The sequence below is a fragment of the Barbus barbus genome, assembly GCF_936440315.1.
Source record: "Barbus barbus genome assembly, chromosome: 33".
Lineage (NCBI taxonomy): Eukaryota > Metazoa > Chordata > Actinopteri > Cypriniformes > Cyprinidae > Barbus > Barbus barbus.
In genome coordinates, this window is record NC_136761.1 from 9,084,431 (window position 1) to 9,105,098 (window position 20,668).

At 34.5% G+C, this 20,668-nt stretch overlaps 2 protein-coding genes across 3 annotated transcripts in view; both read right to left on the minus strand.

Annotated features, from left to right (window-relative positions):
- Window positions 1-8,826, minus strand: part of LOC306853620 (protein transport protein Sec24B-like) — a 34,547-nt gene extending 25,721 nt beyond the window's left edge. Inside the window, exons 1-4 of one of the 2 annotated variants that reach the window (XM_079391163.1) lie at window positions 8,628-8,826; window positions 6,515-7,120; window positions 6,270-6,416; window positions 4,690-4,800 (exon numbers count right to left, since the gene is read on the minus strand). In XM_079391163.1, the coding sequence (XP_079247289.1) occupies window positions 4,690-4,800; window positions 6,270-6,416; window positions 6,515-7,120; window positions 8,628-8,727 (964 nt within the window). In that variant the 5' untranslated portion in view covers window positions 8,728-8,826. The remainder of the gene's footprint in view (window positions 1-4,689; window positions 4,801-6,269; window positions 6,417-6,514; window positions 7,121-8,627) is intronic. The other variant, XM_079391164.1, reaches the window with a different exon arrangement.
- Window positions 8,827-10,419: 1,593 nt separating this feature from the next.
- On the minus strand, window positions 10,420-15,107 carry LOC306853543 (LRRN4 C-terminal-like protein). The gene is made up of 2 exons (XM_079391039.1): window positions 14,829-15,107; window positions 10,420-12,063 (listed from the first exon to the last, which is right to left on the minus strand). Exon 2 carries the CDS (start codon window positions 12,054-12,056, stop codon window positions 11,319-11,321), a length of 738 nt encoding a protein of 245 aa, XP_079247165.1. The 5' UTR covers window positions 12,057-12,063; window positions 14,829-15,107; the 3' UTR covers window positions 10,420-11,318.
- Between the last annotated feature and the right edge of the window lie 5,561 nt (window positions 15,108-20,668).

Consider the following 20,668-nt stretch of genomic DNA (forward strand, 5'->3'; position numbering starts at 1 on the left):
TACACTGACTTCAGTTCAGAGCTGAATGATGATATCATGGACTGTGCTGCTACAGAACTCAGCCAAAAACAAAGTAAATTTTAATCAACATCTTTGAGTTAAAGATACTCACTACTGTCAAAAGTTTAGAAAAAATAAGATTTTTAATATTTTTTGAAAACCGTCTCTTATGCTCACCAATGCTGCTTTTATTTGATCAAAAATAAAATTGTTAAATATTATTACCATTTAAAGGAACTGTTTTCTCTTGTAATATATGTTAAACTGTAATTCACTCCTGTGAAGACAAAGCTGAACTTTCAGTATCATTACTCCTGTCTTCAGTGTCGCATGATTATTCAGAAATCATTGTAATATGCTGATTTGCTGCTTATTTTTTATTAATTATTATTTCTACTCAATTATTAACAATTACCAATTCTTATTATCAATGTTGAAAGTTTTTGCTGCTAATTTATGTGGAAAACATGACACTTTTTGGATTCTCTGATTAATAGAAAGTTCAAAAGAACCGCATTTATTTCAAATAAAATCTTTTGTAGAATCATAAATGCCTTCGATGTCACTTTTGATTCATTTAATGCATCCTTGCTAAATATAAGTTCGAATTTCTTAAAAAAATAAATATATCTGACTGGACCCTAACTTTGAAATTGAGTTATACTGTTTCCCCAAAATATTTAGCCACAAAAAACAGTTTCCAACATAGATAAATAATCAGAAATGTTTCTTGATCATCAAACCAGCATATTAGAATGATTTCTGAAAGGTCATGCTGAACATTTTAAAATATTAAAATAGAAAGTATTTATTTAAAATTGTAGTAGTAATAATAATAATAATTCACAATATTATTGGGGAAGTCGTGGCCTAATGGTTAGAGAGTTGGCAGGGATTGTAGGTGGGGGGAGTGAATGTCCAGCGCTCTCTCCATCCTCAATACCACGACTGAGGTGCCCTTGAGCAAGGCACCGAACCCCCAACTGCTCCCCGGGCGCTGCAGCATAAAATGGCTGCCCACTGCTCTGGGTGTGTGTTCACGGTGTGTGTGTGTTCACGGTGTGTGTGTGCACGTTGGATGGGTTAAATGCAGAGCACGAATTCCGAGTATGGGTCACCATACTTGGCTGAATGTCACTTCACTTCATTGTTTTTACTGTATTTTTGATCAAATAAATGCGGCATAAGCATAAGAGAATTTACACTTTTTTTTTTTTTACTTTTGAACAAATAAAATGTATAGTAATTAAATCATGCATATGATATTTACAAGAGTTTAATATCAAAAGAACGGAAAAATAAAATGACTTTGCAGCATGAAATAACAAAAACTAATGAATGTCTATCCCATTAAATAAGGGACTTTCTGTTTGTGTTCACAGTAGGGTTGGGAATCGAAAATCGATCCCGATTCCAGAATCAGATACTTAAGGTCAGGAATCGGAGTCAAACTGAAATTTTGATTCTGCCTATCGATTTCTATGCGCTTTTTTTGTCTTCATCTGTGAGGACTGGACCTAGCGATCTGCCAGGACCTTGCTTGCTAATCTAAGCTCTCCAAAGTTTGGCTACATTTGCGATCAGAAGCCAAAAAAGCTAAGTATAATATCTGTAATAGCTAAACGACTAAACGTATCATTATAAAAGTTCACAATGTTGCTGCAGATGAAATATAACACGCATAACATTAAATAAATATTTTTTTATCAGGTTAGACATTGAGGGCCCTATTTTAATGATCTAAGCGCATGGTCTAAAGCGCACGGCGCAGCTGCACTTATGGCGTATCCGAATCCACTTTTGCTAGTTTAACGATGGGAAAAACGGGGGTTGTCCCTATTCTCTTAATGAGTCATGCGTGTGTTTTGGGCATAATGTGGAATGCGGAATTTGGAATCGCAAAGACTGAACTTGTCTCCAGAGAGGAAACGGAGCTGCTCGTGCGCGAGCAAATAGGTAGCCTAATTCGGATACATGCAATGACTATCCATTATGACATGTAGGCATTTTTATATTTATGTAGCCTACACAGTAGTATTCTTTTACATTGTAATCCTTTAACTTTTAATATTTGGCATGTGTGTGTGCTGCGGCGTGTCCGGGAATCTTTGGCATACTCTTTTCAACATACTATGATTTGGGACACACTAATTCTATTTCTGAATAGTATTTAGGACGGATAGTGTGTGAATTGGGACACAGCATATGATTTGAACATTTAAATTTGTGTCTGTCATCCGTTATGAATGAAACAGCTTCACAGTCTTTTCAACCACACAGTATCATTATTTTTGTGTTACAAAAATCCAAATCACAGAAGTACTGGGATAAAAGTTTATAGTTCAAATATAAACTCTGATGTGTACGGTAGCGATTAAAATAGAGTAAATCACCTTTTGAATGTAATTTGACACTAAATGAAGATTTATCGATTACTTAAAAGGGGCTGTTAAAATGTATTTGTCTTTGAATCATACAAGAGATTTGTTCAAGACTGCTGATTCATCTAGTAATGAAACAAGTACATCTCGAGTGGGTCACTGAATCATTCATTCATAAATTACATGTGATTTTCTTTAGTCGTCTAATGCTTTTTGATCAGAATCATGAGAGAACCACAACTTCCATTGGAAAAAACCCCCCTCAATTTATCCAGAATCATGCAGTTCTATTTTGCACACAAACAGCTCTTAAAGGGTCCAATTTTTATGTAGCCGGTTGATGCTTGTTCATGGTATTCAGCTCCAATAAATGGTTTGCAAAAAAGAGACACGGGATAAATGTTTGATATCATTACTTAATCACACTGGAATCGAAACTGGGAATCTAAAAGAATCGGAATTGATCAAATCAAAGTCTCTTTAAGACAAGTCATGTCACTCGGCAGACATCTTTGAAACGCCTCTCGGGCATCCAAGTGCAGCTCCCATCACTTTGTATGGGGAAACATCAAATTCTACAAAACTGTTCACTAAGCTTATGATTAAATTTCATATTTGAAATCACCAATGAAATCGGACAACAACTATCATAAATGTTGTTTCATTTGCTCAAATAGCGCTATAAAACGCTTATTTCTCAGGCTAGATCAGCCAGTGCACATGCGCGTGCGTCTCAGAGCGCTGACTGTTTCTATAGCAACCGGGACTTCTAACAGCAGCTGCAGTGACGCGCTGACTTTACCGATTAGTGATTGGCTCTTTCATTCAGAAGGCGGGGCTTCCTGCGTTTGAGTGGCCATATTAAGTGTTGCATTTTTCCCCATTCAAAACTATACGAGTGACATGTCTTGGGTATTCTATAGTCTTATCAAATTCAAACGATACCCAACCCTAGTTCACAGGCTGCCTCAGCCTTACAATAAAAAAAAACTACTTCCTCTAACAGGAAAAGAGTGTGTGTGTGAGTGAGAGTGTGTGTGTGTGTGCATGAGAGTGGGCATGTGACTCTGAGATGAATGCCTTGAGGAGTTTGAGGGAAGTAGAGACACGTTTCTCATCATTCTTGAAACTAGTTCTGTGAGAAGTGTGTTTTTGATATCAACAATAGCGGTATTTCAGGTCTGAGGATGAGCAGAGAAAAGAGAGACAGGGGAGCGGGTAAGAGATCAGGAGCCTCAGGGGCCGAACGCTGGCAGTGAGTGTGCATGTTTTTACATGATGTTTTAGGAGTTTGGATGTGTGCTTACACAAGGGCATTTGCATGATGTGCAAGTAAAAAGGGCATATCAGGATAGGATGAATGCCTTATGAAAATAAATAAATAAATGTATATGACATATCCAACTTCAACCTATGGTGCACGCATGTAAAGTGATATATTCTATGTTGCAAAACATAACTATATTATCACACCACACTGTACATTCAACTTCATCCCCAATCATACAGTATGTAGGCTGATATATACTAAACAGCAAATCTCAAATATTTGATTACTTGTACCATCACAAAATGTAACTATTATTGTTCAGCTCTACTCTGCTAAATGCAAATATAAGGCAAGATGATGTTAAGATAATATAAATATTAACATCATGACTTGCCTGAATAACCAATGAAATTTGACAATGTACAGTACAAAAGCGTGCACTCAAAACCTGGCTGTCTGTTTCCACTGTTATGAATAAACTAAAAGTGATAACAACAACTTTTTTAATTTCTCCCTTTCTGACTCGTATGACTGAATTACAGAAAAATAAATAGAATTCATATTAACCTTATTTATTAAACTGGAAACCATCTGTTGAATTCCCTGCCTTAATTCATGTATTTGTAGAATTGTATGACAATTCAGAGCTATTCATATGTATGTCATAATTATACATAATTATTTAATTTAAATGATATTTATGCAGTATGCTAATAATCCATTTTAAACATGGTTATGTACATGTCAAGTGGCTCAGTGGAGGTCATCAGAAAAGCAAGATGAGCACACAAAATAAGAACACAGACTGCATGAACGTGTGTGTTTATGGGAATTTGTAGACTTCAAGTGAATGAATAACTGGCAAGAATGTGACATGAATCTTGAAGAGCAGTTAAAGACAGCAGAACGTGCACATTTGTGTGTGTTAATCAGTTTCAATGGGAGGTGTTGGGATGGAAAAAGACGGAAATCTGGGATGGAGGGATGAAGGAAGTGAGAAAGGGAGATGACTGGAAGAATTAAAAAGCGAAAGCAGACCTGCTTCCTCATCCTCCTCATCCTCTTCCTCATGGTCAGAACTGGATGAGGAGTGATCGCCCACGGCCGAGCTAACGGCGTTATTCACCCCACGGTCACCGTACAGCAGTCCTGAAATACAGCAACCATCAGAGACAACAGACGGGTTCAGTACTGAGAGAGAGGACAAGAACGGAGCTGGAGTTCTACCCAAATCACACAAGGACACTAACATGACCCGAAAAGTAACGACACATGGTGGAAGAATGGAAAAAAAGCAAAGAAAGAGACGAACGAGTGAGAAAAGCAAGGAGACTCTCTGTTGACGAGTAAGAATCTAAGCACATGTTTAGCTACAGAATCATCAGAAGAGGCGGGACCTGTCAGGAATGACACACCAACAATCATAATGACAACTGCAACAACTAATCCATAAAAACACAACAACGAAAATAGCAAGGCAAGACGCAAGGCTGCATGAAATCGTGACATGGCTGTGATTTAGTCAAACTCTGCATCTGCTCCGAGTTTGCGTCACTTTAACATGCATTTGGGAGGAAATGTGCGGCAAGCATCTTCCCAAACTTGTAACAAAAAGCACTTATAAACCAGCTGTTGTCAAAAAAAGAGAAGCTTTAAGGGCTCCCTGCAATGTCACATCCAAATAAAAGCAAGATTAACATTTGAAAATTAAGAGAGCCATACACAGCTGTACATAAACATTTTTTGTTTGTTTGATTTTTTATTTTACATGAAAAATCAGAATAGTAATATGTTTTATTTTGTTTATTTATACAATACAACTATTATTATTTTATATTCATATAGATTTATAATCATAACATATTTGAAAATGAATTAAGGCAGCCATAATACTGTATTAGTACTGTAATTAGCACTATTAATACTGAATTTTAGTTGTATTGTAAAATAAAATTATATAATTTCTTAAATTGATATTTTTATTTTACAATTAATTATTACAATAATAATATTTCTTATTTTAGTTTTTAGTAAAAATAATAATAAATGATAAAAATATGAAATATTATTATTATTTAATAGTCATAACAACATATAGGACAGCCATAAATAAAAGCATTGTAATCTCAGTTACTGTAAAATACAATTATTATTATTATTAAATACTATATTTAATTTTTACAATTGAAAATTATAAAAATAAATATTTATTTTGTCTAATTTATATTTTGTAATAATAATCATGATAGTCATCATTTACATTGATATTATATATATATATATACATCAAATTGACCAAATTGTGCAGCTCAGCAAACCTGCAGCTTTTCTTTTTATCAAAAAAAAAAAAAAAAAAATCACAATTAGTTTTTTTCCCACAAAACGCAGACCTAGCAAGATGTGTAATAAGATGCATTTTTTAATAAAATGCTGAATTAAAAAAAAATATATATATTATGTAAATAATGGACAGATAAATTAATCAATATAGTTCAAGTCATAATCAGCATAACAATAAAAAAGATACACAAGTAATGTCAAAACACTACTGAAACTAGTCTACTGAAAGAAATGAACGAATGACTGTTGGTCCACATGTGATAGTGGGTCGTTTGTACCTGGATGGTGTTGTGGTGAGGAATGCACAGAGGTGCCTGGGGTTCCTGAGGGAGGCCTCTCTTTATCAGGGCCCTGTGAGTAAGGAGGGCCCGCGGCGTAATGATGGCTCATAGGATTGTGGATGTTTTGGTCGTAGTGTTGTTGAACTAGACGTACATCAGATAATCCACAATCAATAAAATTGATCCAAGCATGTTACATGTGCATTCTGTTGCATGAAGATACATAATGAATTCAAACTGACCTGCATTCGATTGGCCGTTGACAGTGGCTGTTTGGCTGAGAGGCGGGGCTCCATAGCCCGGGTGAGCTGGTGTGGGCGTGGCCCCGATCCCTTCAGAATACTGTTGCAAAGAACTCTGGGTAGATGGTGGTGGCATTACTGTAGAAACGGGTGGCTGCCCAGCGGTAGTTTGGGAGGATCTCAGCGTGCCATACTGGCTGCTCCCAGGGGTTGAGGGGTAAGAAACTATGGGGTACAGCGGGGAGCCAAGGTTACTGCCGCTGGACACTGGCACCAGGCTGGGCTGCAGCTGCTGAGGTTGGGGTTTAGTTTGCCCCTGTGAGGGGTGACTATAAGCCTGTCCGTAATATCCAGCTGGCATAGCGTACGGCGCAGTCTGCTGGAATGACTGTACCGGGGCGTTTGAGTAGGTATGCGTTCCTGGTGCTGGATATGGTGACGGCCCTGAGCTGTTCTGGTAATAGTTCCCACTGTAGCCTGTGCTCGAAACAGGGATTTTGCCGGCAGGAGGAGCGTTGTGTCCCGCCACGGTGGGGTAAGCAGCAGGCGGAGCAGAACTATGGTAGCTGGAAGCAGGATACATGGCAGGGTACGTCTGTCCTGGACCTGGCAAAAACAACATGAATTTGATTTGTGCTTTCAACATGCAAATGTAATGGAAATGAGACACATATAATCATTAGACAAATCACGTTTTATACAAATTGACCTGTGAAAACCAACAGCAGGTGAAACTTGCATTAATTTTCATTTCCTTTACAAATAAGTGATGGTAATACCACAATAATGAATGATTGCCATATTCGTTTATTATGTATTTATATGTATAAACCATATTTACAAGGTAATAGGGTTAGTATAGGTAACTAAACCCAAAGAAAAACATTTTAGGTTACTGTAAATAAAATAAATGCTACTGAAATAAAATATTTTAAAAATGCATGCATACACACACACACACATATATATATATAAAATTATACAAGTACATAATTTATATATTTAGACTAGAGTACATAAAATACTTTTAATTCCAAAGCAAGATTTCTCATTTTTATTTAGTTTAACTTAATGTACCAAACTAAAGATAACAGACACATTAATAATAATAATAATGATAATAATGACAAAAGTGGAAAATGTTAAATTATTTAAAAATAATTAAAATATTAATAAAAACTTCAAAAGCAATATAATACAATGTACTGTAATATGACAAAATATAATATAAACACTGCATTTTAATTCATGGTACTTTAAAGAATATATTTTGAATAATTAATAGACTTTTTTTCCTGGCTTTTTTGACAAGATGTCACTCCATATTAAATAAATGTTAAGGCCTTTTCACACTGAACGCAAAAATGTACTTTAGAAAATACAAAAAGCTGTTATTCATTTTATGCAGTTTAACGGTAACATTGTCATGTTACATTCACGTAATATAAAGTACAGCTCACATTCGCATAATCTCAAAAAAGCTGTGTAAAATTACATTAAAACATATGAAAATAAACAATAAATGTTGGCTATTTGGGAATATTTAATAAATATTTACCACATTCTGCGCCAGATATGCGCAATTATGCCAACTCAACTTGCAAGTAATATGAGACATGCAATCACGACAGTGACATATTTAAGTTCCCAATTCAGGTAAATTAGTCTTGATAGATAATAACTCGGAGCTTTAAGCCTTTAAAACGAGAAAACAACAACTGAGCTACCGTCACCTGAACTAAACTAGCCGCTAACAGGCTAATGACAGGAGGTGAAAACATACCGAATATAATCGTTAGTAAAACACACCTAAACTGCTGTTATATGATTTTAATGACAAGTACAGATAAATGTTCCTGTAATATTGTGATCTGTCGCGATCGAAGTCCCCATCCCAAAGACGCAGATGACAGGTGCTTAGCTAAGGCTTAGGCCTTTCGCTAACGTAGCTAACCTATCTTAGCTTTTTACAGTGAATTTGACTAGGATTTTAGCATTTAGCAACCTAGTTTAGCCGTTAGCATTTTAGCTCAACACTTAGCCAGTTGTCTTTGCATGTGAAAGTGATATCGGCGTTAGCTTTAGCTCAGATGGTTTCGCTTTAATCCCGTACCGTTCTGACACGGCGCCGCCGCTCCGCCTCCGTTTTGAGAGGAATTCATGCTGTAATTATTCACGGACGAGTTGGGATTCGCGTAACCCTGTGTGGACATATCTCTCCGAGTGCTTCGAGAGTATAAAAAATACGACGCTGTCACCAATTGTGGGTCTCCATCGACCTGCCCAGAGCTGAGCGGAGGGTCTGTCTGACTAACGGTGATGATCACGGGCCGGTGAATCCAGAGACAGCGCTTCAAAATAAAAGTCTTAATAAAATAAAACGAAGCACCCGAAAAAAATAGCTTTTTGCCTAAAATTAAAGATGTTAGTTTTAGTTTCAGTTATGTTAGCAACTTAAACTAAACAAAAATGAGAAATATTGCCTTGCCAACTATCTGGAATAAGTTTAATTATATATATATATATATATATATATATATATATATATATATATATATATATATATATATATATATATATATATATACATATATATATATATATATATACACACATATATTCATTTTAGTAAGTTTATGTAATTTTATATATATTTAATATATAAATTTATTACATAATAAATATAAGTTCATTTAATTTAAATTAATCAACATCAATTATGAAATTAATTCTGTTAAGATATAAAGCAGAGGGCAATAATGTCATTATTCACCGCTATTTAGATTCAGTGTTGATTCAGTCCAGTGTAAGTGTTAAAAAGGTAATCAATTATGAAATGACTTCAAAAACAGCTCTACAGAAAACAACAGTGCCATTCAATTCAGTTTTTGAAGTTTTTTGAACACAAGTTTTTGTCTTCTCATCCAGTGCAGTCAAACTGATAATATTTTCTGAATATTAGTCATCTTTCAAACCCCGTCTGAGTGAGTTTAAAGGTGACAGTAGCAGTAAACATTCCCTCCTGGTCCCATGGTGTGTAAGGAATGTTTTTTTTTGTTTGTTTGTTTGTTTTAAATTAACCTCCTTTTGACCTGTGATCCAGTTAAACTCCAATCTGAATTCTTTGTTTCTGTGTGCAGAGGGCAAGTATGTCTCCTGAAATTATTACAGTTTAATTTATTTATCCAAAGCATAAGACGTAGGCTATATTCAGATGTCAGAAAGAGGAATTTACTTAGTCATAATTAACACAACAGAGGAATTTCATAAGTAATTGCACCATACAGACTGACTAATTATACCAATCCTTTGCTTTAAATGTCTTATTCAAGTCATATTAGTCATGGCCCGGATATCCAGACCAGTGCAACCAGGTTTTAGGCTGAAATTACCATATTGATGGTCCACTCTTGATCTTTACAAAAGCATCAGTGAGCACATTTTTACAATAGTAAAATCCATAGTATTAATGGTGAAAGAGTTTACATTTCACGCTTATATTTGGGGTTGTAGTTATTTCATGATGTATCATTTATGATACGACTTCTGAGTAATAAATACCACTCCTTTTTGCCAACAACACTCTGTGTCTGTGCTGGAGGCAATTACACTCATATAACAGCAATAAACTAAGATTATAGGTAGCAACAGGAAGGAATGATTGACAAAGCTGGATGGAAAATAACTGTCTCTGAATCTGTTACGAGCGCTTGATTCATTGTTGCTCAATAATGCCACTTCATCTTCCTTCCATGTTACCAAAGAATCACTTTACCCGTATCTACTGGCAGCATAAGCAACAACCACACTGCAAGAGCAACCACTTCTTCAATCTGAGTAACTGTCACTTTTATAAAGAAGCATGCATTTATGCATGTATGAATAAAAAACAAACTCAGTCAAGTAAAAGCAACTGAAATATCTTTATTGTTTAAAACATTATCAATAATCTTTAAAATAGTTAAACATACTTTCTAAGTAAAAGAAGCTGTACAACAGATACTTTGTAAAAACCCTGTCTAGCTTAATGAGGCTCCAGGCTTCCTAAGTGCTATAGAACCGTTAGTAGTGTTGAAGTCAGCAAAAAAAAATCACATTTACTTGAATAGCTCACATTAAGAGCACTAATGTGAATTATGAAAGTAAAGAGATTTGATTCCATGTTGACATGTCAAATCACTCACAATCTCACAATAAAAATAACTCCGAAACAATCACAGCAGTTTAGCAGTGAACCTAAAACGTTAATAACATAAAGCATTATTTTCAGTCAGGTGCACAATAACTGTCCACTATATACTCTACAGGCCAACAGTTTGGGATAATTAAGTTTATACTGTATGTATAAAATAAATGCTGTTTTTGAACTTTATATTTATTAAAGAATCATAAAAAATAAAATGTATCTCAGTTTCCACACAAACATGAAGCAGCACAACTGTTTTCAATAATCATAGTAATAAACAATTTTTTCTTGAGCATCAACTCAGTATATTAGAATGATTTCTGAAGGATCACTTGACACTGAAGACTGGAGTAATGATGCTGAAAATTCAGCTTTGACTCACAGGAATAAATTATATTTTAAAATATATTCCAATAGAAAATTGTTATTTTAAATTGCAATAATGTTTCACAATTATTACTGTATTTTTAATAAATAAATGCAGCAATGCTGAGCAGAGGGGACTTTTTTTAAAACAAACAAACAACATAATTTTTCCAGTCTTTTGACCGACAGTACACTTGTACAAAACTCAGTCTCTTTGCAGCTTGTTTCATTCTCCGTGCATTTGTTTGTTCATCACAGCGCTCCATCATTGGTGTATGAAGGATTTCCGAGGCCCTCGGCGTCTCCCATCCTGCCTTTCCGACACGTCCTTCGTCTCCACAGCACAACGGCGAGCACCAAGAGCAGCAGCAGGAATCCGACGCTCCCCGCGATGATCCCTGCGCTCAGAGCCGCCTGATCGGGTTGTGGCGGCTCATATCGGGCACACGACTTCTTGCTGAGTCCCGCTTGATTCCCGGCCGCCACGCAGACCATCTCCCCGACTTTCAGCCCCGGAACGGCACCGTTTCTTAAATATTCTCCGAAAAAGAGCTGCTTGTTTCCATGTTTCAGAGTGACTTCATAATGGGTGACAGTGGAGCGAGGAGCGCACCAATGCACAAACACTTCCCCGGATCCGTCCAGCTTCACCTCCCGGAGCTCCGGAGCCTCGGGTCTCTCCTCCGGCCCCGTCAGCCCAGGACAGAGGCAGCCCGTCTCAGCTGAAATCTTGTCACAAGGGGTTGTTTGAACCGCACAGGGGTCATAATCACAAGGTTGGCGGATTACACGAGAGGTCGTGACCCCTGGAGACTGGGGCGCGTGCGTCGTCTTTGAACTTTCTTCATCGTAGTCATCCTCGACTTCAATAATGCGAACACGTGTGAGAGGAGGCTGATGCAGTGAAGGACTGACAGATGTGGAGTAGACGAGCTCCATCACACAGAGGAGGAGGAGGAGGAAGGACATGACCTGTGACACCAGCAACATCTTGATCCTGAAACAAATAAAGTTACACTTAAAGTTCATTTTAGCAGCTCCATTCTGAGTATAAATTAACAGGATATTTAATTTAAACCATTTAAAGAACATCAGATAAAATTTGTCACTGTTAAGTGCTTAATACAAGCTCCTGCTCTTCTGAACAGTTCATTGTTGAGTGTTATTGCAATAAACAAAAATCAGTATAAAAAGTTAATGATTTTCAGCCCCGTACCAATCGTCATATTCTTCTTCACAAAGAAAAAAAATGAATTAAATTTGAATATTTGAACTTGAATAAAGTGTATTTTTCTTGCTTTTCCTAAACATTTAACTAAACTAATATAAGAACTTATTCAAGATAATAAAAAACTATAATAGTCTGGAAATAAAAATGCTGATAAAATAAAAATAATGAATAATATATATTTTTTAAATAAAAATAGTGATGTTATAGTCACTTAATTGTTGATATATTCTCTGAAAACTGATCTGATTTTCTTTTTCTTTTTAAAAAGGTTACATTTTAAAGGATGATTTTTTTTTTACAAAATACACAAAAATAAATAAATAAAATGTTATTTTATCAGGGATTTTTCATTGAGATACTATTATGATTTTTATGTTATTATCTTGAATAAGTTTTTATTTTAGTTTGGTTAAAGCTTTAGTAATTTTCTTTTTTTAAAATTTGTATTAGTTTTATAAGTATTTAAAAAAATATATGTCTAGAGTATTTATTCATTTCTATTTCAGTTTTAGTTTTAATTATTTTAGTATGTCAAGTTAAACCAAATGAAAATCAGTAATGTTGCTTTGGCAAGTAACTGAAACATATATATATATATATATATATACAGTTTTAGTTAATGATAATATCTGTGTGACCTCATGTTCATCCATCTTTCAACAGTCTTTCTCTGTGCATGAACAAACAAACAGCCTGAATGTTCCTTCTGGAGAGAATTAAACTAAACATGAGGATGTATTTTTAACACAGGACACACACTGGTCTCCGCTCAAACACATCGCAGTGGAATTAACCTCAAGGCAGCGCCTGACAGTTACCATGGGAACCCAACTAAAACCAGAAAGCGAAAGAGAAGTCCTGGTCCCTGAATGATGCCAGCTTGCTGAAAATTCACATCCAATAAAGATACACACTTGGATCAACAACAGCCAAAAAGTCACTGCTGCTAGGTGATACTAAATGATCAGACTAACAATTTCTACCTGGTGTAACAAAATAGGCGAAAGAAACCAAAAACTGACACTGGAGGAATAACCCAGGACATGTATAAACCAGAAGATACTCCATAGAGACTTGATGACTGACTCTAATGACATAACAACACGCTAAAAACAGCTCATAACATCTTAACATCGCCCTGACAATAATGGGCAAAACAGTGTAGATATTGTTATAGTTATTGCCAGGGATAACTACAAAAAAAACAACAACAACACATTTTTGTGACTTAAAATAAATATGAACTCAAATATAAAATATAAAACATATAAAAATGAAAAATACCTGGATATAAATCTGAGCTTAACTTAACACAAAAATAGTGTAGAAACAATTGTTACTTTGAATTTGATAGTAAATTTCACAAAGGTTTACTTTTTTAAGGATGATTTTAAAGAAATACACAAATATACAATAAAATGTTATTTTATTTTAATTGAGATACCATTATAGTTTTTTGTTGTTATTTTGAATGAGTATTTTAGTTAAAGTTTTAGTAATGTTCTTGTTTTTTTATTTTTATTAGATTTATCAGTATTTGTTTTTTTTTTTTTTTTTACATGTCTATAAAGTATTTACTATTTTTTATTTCTGTTTTAGTTTGGGTTATTTTAGTACATCAGGTTAAATCAAACGAAAATGGGAAATGTTGCTTTGGCAAGTAACTGAAATGATTTTTTAAAATATTATATTTTATTTAAAATCAGGTAACACTTATTTTATATAAAGCAACATTTTTATGGTTGTAGATTTAGTTAACGATAATAACCCTGCAACGAATGTCATTTCATGTTCACCTTAAATGGTTTCCAGAATATGAAAACAAAAAACAAAAAACAAAACAGCATCTAAAAATAACTAAAAACCTCACCTAATAATAATAAAAATAACACTGAATTAAAATATTATATATATTATCATATAGTAAATATTTAAATTAAAATGAAAAATAAAATACAAAAATAAAACCTAATTAAAAATATTTTGAAATACTTTAATACACAATCTCCCGGTTTCACAGACAAGGCTTAAGCCTATTTCTAGACTAAGATGTAAATCTGAGCTGTTTCAACTAAAAGAAACTTGCACTGACTGATTTAAAAAAATGTCAGTGCCTTTGTTTTGTCTTAAGATGCACACCATTAATGCTTTTTTTTAAGGCATGTTTATAAAAATTACTTAAATGTCCTAATTGAACTATGGCCTAATCTTAATTTAGGCTAAACCCTGTCTATGAAACCAGGCCTAAGACACTTAAATAACATTGGCTAATTTGACAAAGCATATTAAAAAATATACAATTAATTACATAAAATAATCTAAAAGATTTAAATGTACACTGATTACTTTGAAAATATTTAGAATTATTCATTATTTCAAGATTGATCAAAATTTGACAGTAGTCACAATATCTGCTGTAGTGTTTGGGTGGTTCCCATCGTAAAATACCACACTATTAGTCCACTATTACATACTGATCATCATGGCAACCTGTAGCCTCAGCGTCAGTAAAACTGTAGTAAAAATCGTACCTTGAATTCACGTCTTGAATGAGATCTTCTCTCCAGCAGACTTCTGGTTTATTTTCTCTCAGTCTAATGCATTCTTCTCCTTCACCTTCCCTTTTTTCTTTCTACTAAAGCCCCTCCCTCTGTACACCCCCTCACCCGTCTGCGGCCTCCTACCCTCCTGTCTCACTCTTTTTGGTTTGCAACATTTCCATCTTGCTGCGTTGATTTTTCTCTCCAGGACTCTCTTTGGCCCTCACTGCTATCCCCCTCCCCACGTCCTTCTCTCGGCTCCTTTCAAGTGTGTTTGTGAGTCCTGCTGAGTTTTGTGCTGCTCTGCATGTTAATTTATCCAGCAGGAGCAACAGGAGACATGCTGGAACTCATCTGGGTGTCCCGTCCTGTGCATGTATGTGCAGGCGTGTCAGGGTTATTACTAAAACCATAAAAAATGTGAACTTCATGAAATCAAATAAGATCAAATATATTTAAATATAGAACATTCTACCAAGAATTCTACCAAATGCTATTTTAGTGCTATTTATATACTATTACAGTATTTTATTAATATTTGAATGAGATATACTTTTTACATTTTCAGCTTAATTTTTTGTAATTTTGTTATATACTTTTGTATTTTTTATTATTTAATTTTTATTTCTATTTTTAATAATTTTAGTAATTAAACTATTTATTTTATTTTAGCTAGTTGTCAAGTCAACATTCCTAATTTTTGTTTAGTTTAACATGATGTATTTATTTAAATCATATTCATAAAAATATACAAACATTACAATTTGATCTCAAATGAAAGTGGAAACAGAAACTATAAAAACAAAATTTAGTTCAAAATGTTAACAGAAACGATAAAAGTGATACTAAAATAAAACTTCTGCACTTATTGAGTTTCCATATTTAATGTATATTTATATTTAAGTTGTTAATCACTGAAATCTTTATCTTTAATAGAGCTAAGAATTAATGTCTAATTCCAAAACGAACCTTTACACTGTAAAAATTGTAAATAAAATTAGAGTATAGGCTACTTTTTACAAGAAAATATTATTTTCTTAGACTTTTTTTCATGTTATTTCTGACATTTACTAGCAATTTTTTGTGAAAATTGTTTATACATTTTCATATATACAGTGTTTATATATACAATTCCAAAATGATCTTTTAAAATGTATAAAAATTTTCCAATGTGTTACTTGTCGTTTCATTGTAATTCATTTTGGAAAAAATGAGAGTAAATACTAACTGAAACAATGTTCTTTTTGGTCGTACTACGCCTTTAAAAAGCCCTGTTTAATAGAAAAATCTGTGATGTACAAAGTCTCAGCTCATTATTTGCTCCACTTCACATTCCTCTCCTCTATAATTGTATATGTCCAGCAGAGCATGATCCATGACAGGGAGAGAGAGTGAACAAGACGGCTGATATTCATTTCTATTGACCCCCATTGTTGTGCTTTCCAGGCCAAGGGGAAGAGGAAACCCGTCCTTATATGGTCATGCTGGTAGTGAGGGGTTTCATTACCATTTAAGAGCCACATAACTCGCTCACTGTTCGTTCCCTCAACGGTAACCTTTACTAAGAGCCAAATATATGCACATATATACACTCAAGTGAATCTCATGACATTAGGAAGCATTTCAAGTCACAAATCAAAAGGAGACGTCATTATATGTGCCTACTGAAAAGCCATTATTGTTTTTAATGACATTTAAGCGTATATTCCCAACAAATTATCCCTACCATAATAGTAAAAGACCTTATTCTCATTACTTTAATGTGAAATAAATAATGATACATTGTAATATAAATGTATATTATTATTATTATATAAATACATTTTATAATATTATAAATTACATATAAAATATAATAAAACATAAACTTATTTTATTTCAGATAGCAACATTTCTTTTTTTAGTTTAAGTACCAAAACAACTAAAACTAAATAAACTAAAAAAAAAATTATGAAAAGTAATATAGACATATTTTTTTTAAAAATGGCAAAAACTTAAATTAAAGAGGAAATTGAAATATTCAATAATATTCAATAATAACTCTAATTAATGATTCTCATTCATTTAATGTGAAATAATTAATTGCATATTATAATATAAATTTATGTATAATTATAAATTATTCTGTTTAAATTATTATAAAAATATATGATTTATTTATGAATTAATTTCATATAATTTATAATATATTTTGTAAATTGTTTTATACATTTATACATGGTGTTATTAATTTGTGCATATTCAGTTATTATATAATGATTTCTATGGTCAAAAATGGCTTACTGAACCGATAGTAAGAATCCCCCCCGAGAATACAAAACTCAAAAGTAAAATATGAAAGGTATTTTCCATGTTGCAAGGCTTTTACTGTGAGGTTGTGGATGCCGTCGTGCTGGACATGGGAATGAGATTGTCGGTTCTCCTTCACGCCCACATCCTGACTCAGAAACATCTCACAGACTGCGACATGAGTCACAATATCATAGCAAAAAAATCTATGTCAGGCATGTATGGTCATGTCAGGTGAACACTGTGTGTCTATGTGTGTGATCAGGAAGACAAAACATATTCACTGTCTGAACATCGACAGTCCTGTTTTTGCTCACTAGGTCGGGGCTGATTGTCCCTGTTAACACTACAGGTAGGTTTATTTTTCAAAGTCAAATTCTACACAGACACGAACCTTAAAGCATTGACTACAAACAAGCTATTTTCATCATAATGCTCAGGAAAAAAAAGATGAAGTTCACTGAACACACACTGACCTTTTGTCACAAGTCCAGTCCGATGGAAACCACCACTGAACAGCTTTAAGCAATAAAATAATTACAAAGCACAAAACTATTCATAAAACAGCAGAAACAGTCTTCAACCATTCTTTTAGAATTTGGAATCAATCAACTAATCAAAGGCATACACTAGCAATCAAAAGTTTGAAATAAGAAAAGGTTTTTGAAAGAAATCTTTAATGCTCAGCAAGGCTATATTAATTTGATTAAAATATATTTTAAAATTTAATTTATTCTGATGCAAAGCAGAATTTTTATTTATCATTCAAGTGATCAAACATGACAATAAATACTTTTATAATGTAACAAAATTTCTATTTCAAATAGATAAATGCTTTTTATTGAACTTTCTAGTCATCAAATAATGTTTAAATATCACTCTTATCACAAAAATATAAGCAGCAAAAACATTTTCAACACTGATAATCATAAAAACCATTGCTGATATTTGATAATAGAGTAGCAAATCAGCATATTAGCATGAAAGATCATGTGACACTGAAGACTGGAGTAATGATGCTGAAAATTCTGCTTTGCATCACAGAAATACATACATTTTAAAATATATTCACATAGAAAAACGTTTTAAATTTAATTTTACTGTTTCACAATTTTTGCTGTATTTTGATCAAATTAATTAAGCATTGGTGAGCTTTAAAATGTTTTAATTAGCCGTGTGTATTTAATTATTTGTGCTTTAAGTAAACTTTAAGTATTTGTTTTTGACTCAAATCATACTGGTACATGCAAAGCTCTTGTGACTTCTTTCCCATGTGACAACATGCCCTGGTCCAAACAGAATGACTCCTACAGAAAACATTACTGTGGTTTCTATGGTAAAGTTGTCAGAAGGGCTGTGAACACGTTCTCAGATGGACAGACAGATATTTGATTGCGCTGAATTCGCTCACTTACGTTACAGTCAAAATAATAACACAACAGCTAGACTGGTTTTCATTTGACGAGGCAAAGATTTTGGCACTAGAGTTCATGTCTTATTCCTACACCCACTGCTTCCTGAAGACCCCCGGCATTCAGTCTCCCACTTTATCTCCACTACATGCTATTAAAAGAATCTGAATCCATAGGGAAAGAGCCGACCTCCAGAACTCAAGACCCCTGCTCCAGTCTCACACTCCAGTCAGATTCCACTGAGATGCAGACGTCACAGGAAAAGAAAACATGTCTTAAATTTCAGAAAGTACATGTCATGATATTGGCCAGAGTATGAAACCATAATTTACTAACAGAGTCTGTGGGACAGAAGACAGAAAACTAGATTTTGCCTTACAAAACTCACTGCCACAGTTGCAAAGGTGTTGCTATGAATTTCTAGATTGTTCTGGGTGGTTGCTAGGTGATTTATTACTGGCCCAAATCAAAAGATTCCCCTATAAGTTTCTATGAATACAATACAAAATGTAAATAACATACAACCTGAATTCCGGAAATGTTGGGACGTTTTTTTAAATTTGAATAAAATGAAAATTAAAAGACTTTCAAATCACATGAGCCAATATTTTAATCACAATAGAACATAGAGAACATAACAAATGTTTAAACTGAGAAATTTTACACTTTTAGCCACTAAATGAGCTCATTTCAAATTTGATGCCTGCTACAGGTCTCAAAAAAGTAGGCACGGGGGCAACAAAGGGCTGAAAAAGCAAGAAAAATTCAGCTGGGAGAACATCTAGCAACTAATTAAGTTAATTGACATCAGGTCTGTAACAAGATTAGCTGTAAAAGGGATGTTTTAGAGAGGCAGAGTCTCTCAGAAGTAAAAATGGGCAGAGGTTCTCGAATCTGTGAAAGAGTGCATAAAAAATTGTGGAATACTTTAAAAACAGCGTTCATTAACGTCAAATTGCAAAGGCTTTGCAAATCTCATCATCTCCAGTGCATCAAAAGATTCAGAGAAACTGGAGAAATCTCTGTGCGTATGGGACAAAGCCGAAGACCTTTGTTGGATGCCCATGGTCTTTGGGACCTCAGACAACACTGCATCACTCATCGGCATGATTCTGCCATTGACATTACTAAATGGGCCCAGGAATACTTCCAGAAACCACTGTCGGTAAACACAGTCCGCCATGCCATCTGCAGATGCCAACTAAAGCTCTATTATGCAAAAAGGAAGCCATATGTGAACATGGTCCAGAAGCACTGTCGTGTCCTGTGGGCCGAGGCTCATTTAACATGGACCGTTTCAAAGTGGAAAAGTGTTCTATGGTCAGACGAGTCCAAATTTGACATTCTTGTTGGAAATCACGGACGCCGTGTCCTCTGGGCTAAAGAGGAGGGAAACCTTCCAGCGTGTTATCAGTGTTCAGTTCAAAAGCCAGCATCTCTGATGGTATGGAGGTGCATAAGTGAATACGGTATGGGCAGCTTACATGTTTTGGAAGGCACTATGAATGCTGAAAGGTATATAAAGGTTTTAGAACAACATATGCTCCCCTCCAGATGACGTGTATTTCAGGGAAGGCCTTGTGTATTTTAGCAGGACAATGCAAAACCACATACTGCAGCAATTACAACATCATGGCTCTGTAGTAGAAGAGTCCGGGTGCTGAATTGACCTGCCTGCCAATTCAAGAATGGGACCAAATTCCATCACCAAAACTCCAGAAACTCATAACCTCAATGCCCAGACATCTTCAAACTGTTTTGAAAAGAAGAGGAGATGCTACACCAGTGGTTCCCAAATGTGTCCTGGAGGACCCCCTGCCCTGCACATTTTGTATGTCTCCCTTATCAGACACACCCAATTTAGTTCTTGTTAGTCTCTACTGCAGGGCAGGGGGGCCTCCAGGACAGGTTTGGGAACCACTGTGCTACACCATGGTAAACATGCCCCCGTCCCAACTATTTTGAGACCTGTAGCAGGCATCAAATTTGAAATGAGCTCATTTTGTGCATAAAATTATAAAATTTCTCAGTTTAAGCATTTATGTTCTCTATGTTCTATTGTGAATAAAATATCGGCTCATGTGATTTGAAATTCTTTTAGTTTTCACTTTATTCAATTTTAAAAAACGT

Excerpts from the sequence above, each read along its gene's own strand:
- LOC306853543 (XM_079391039.1), bottom strand. The coding sequence starts at position 12,056 with ATGTTGCTGGTGTCACAGGTCATGTCCTTCCTCCTCCTCCTCCTCTGT.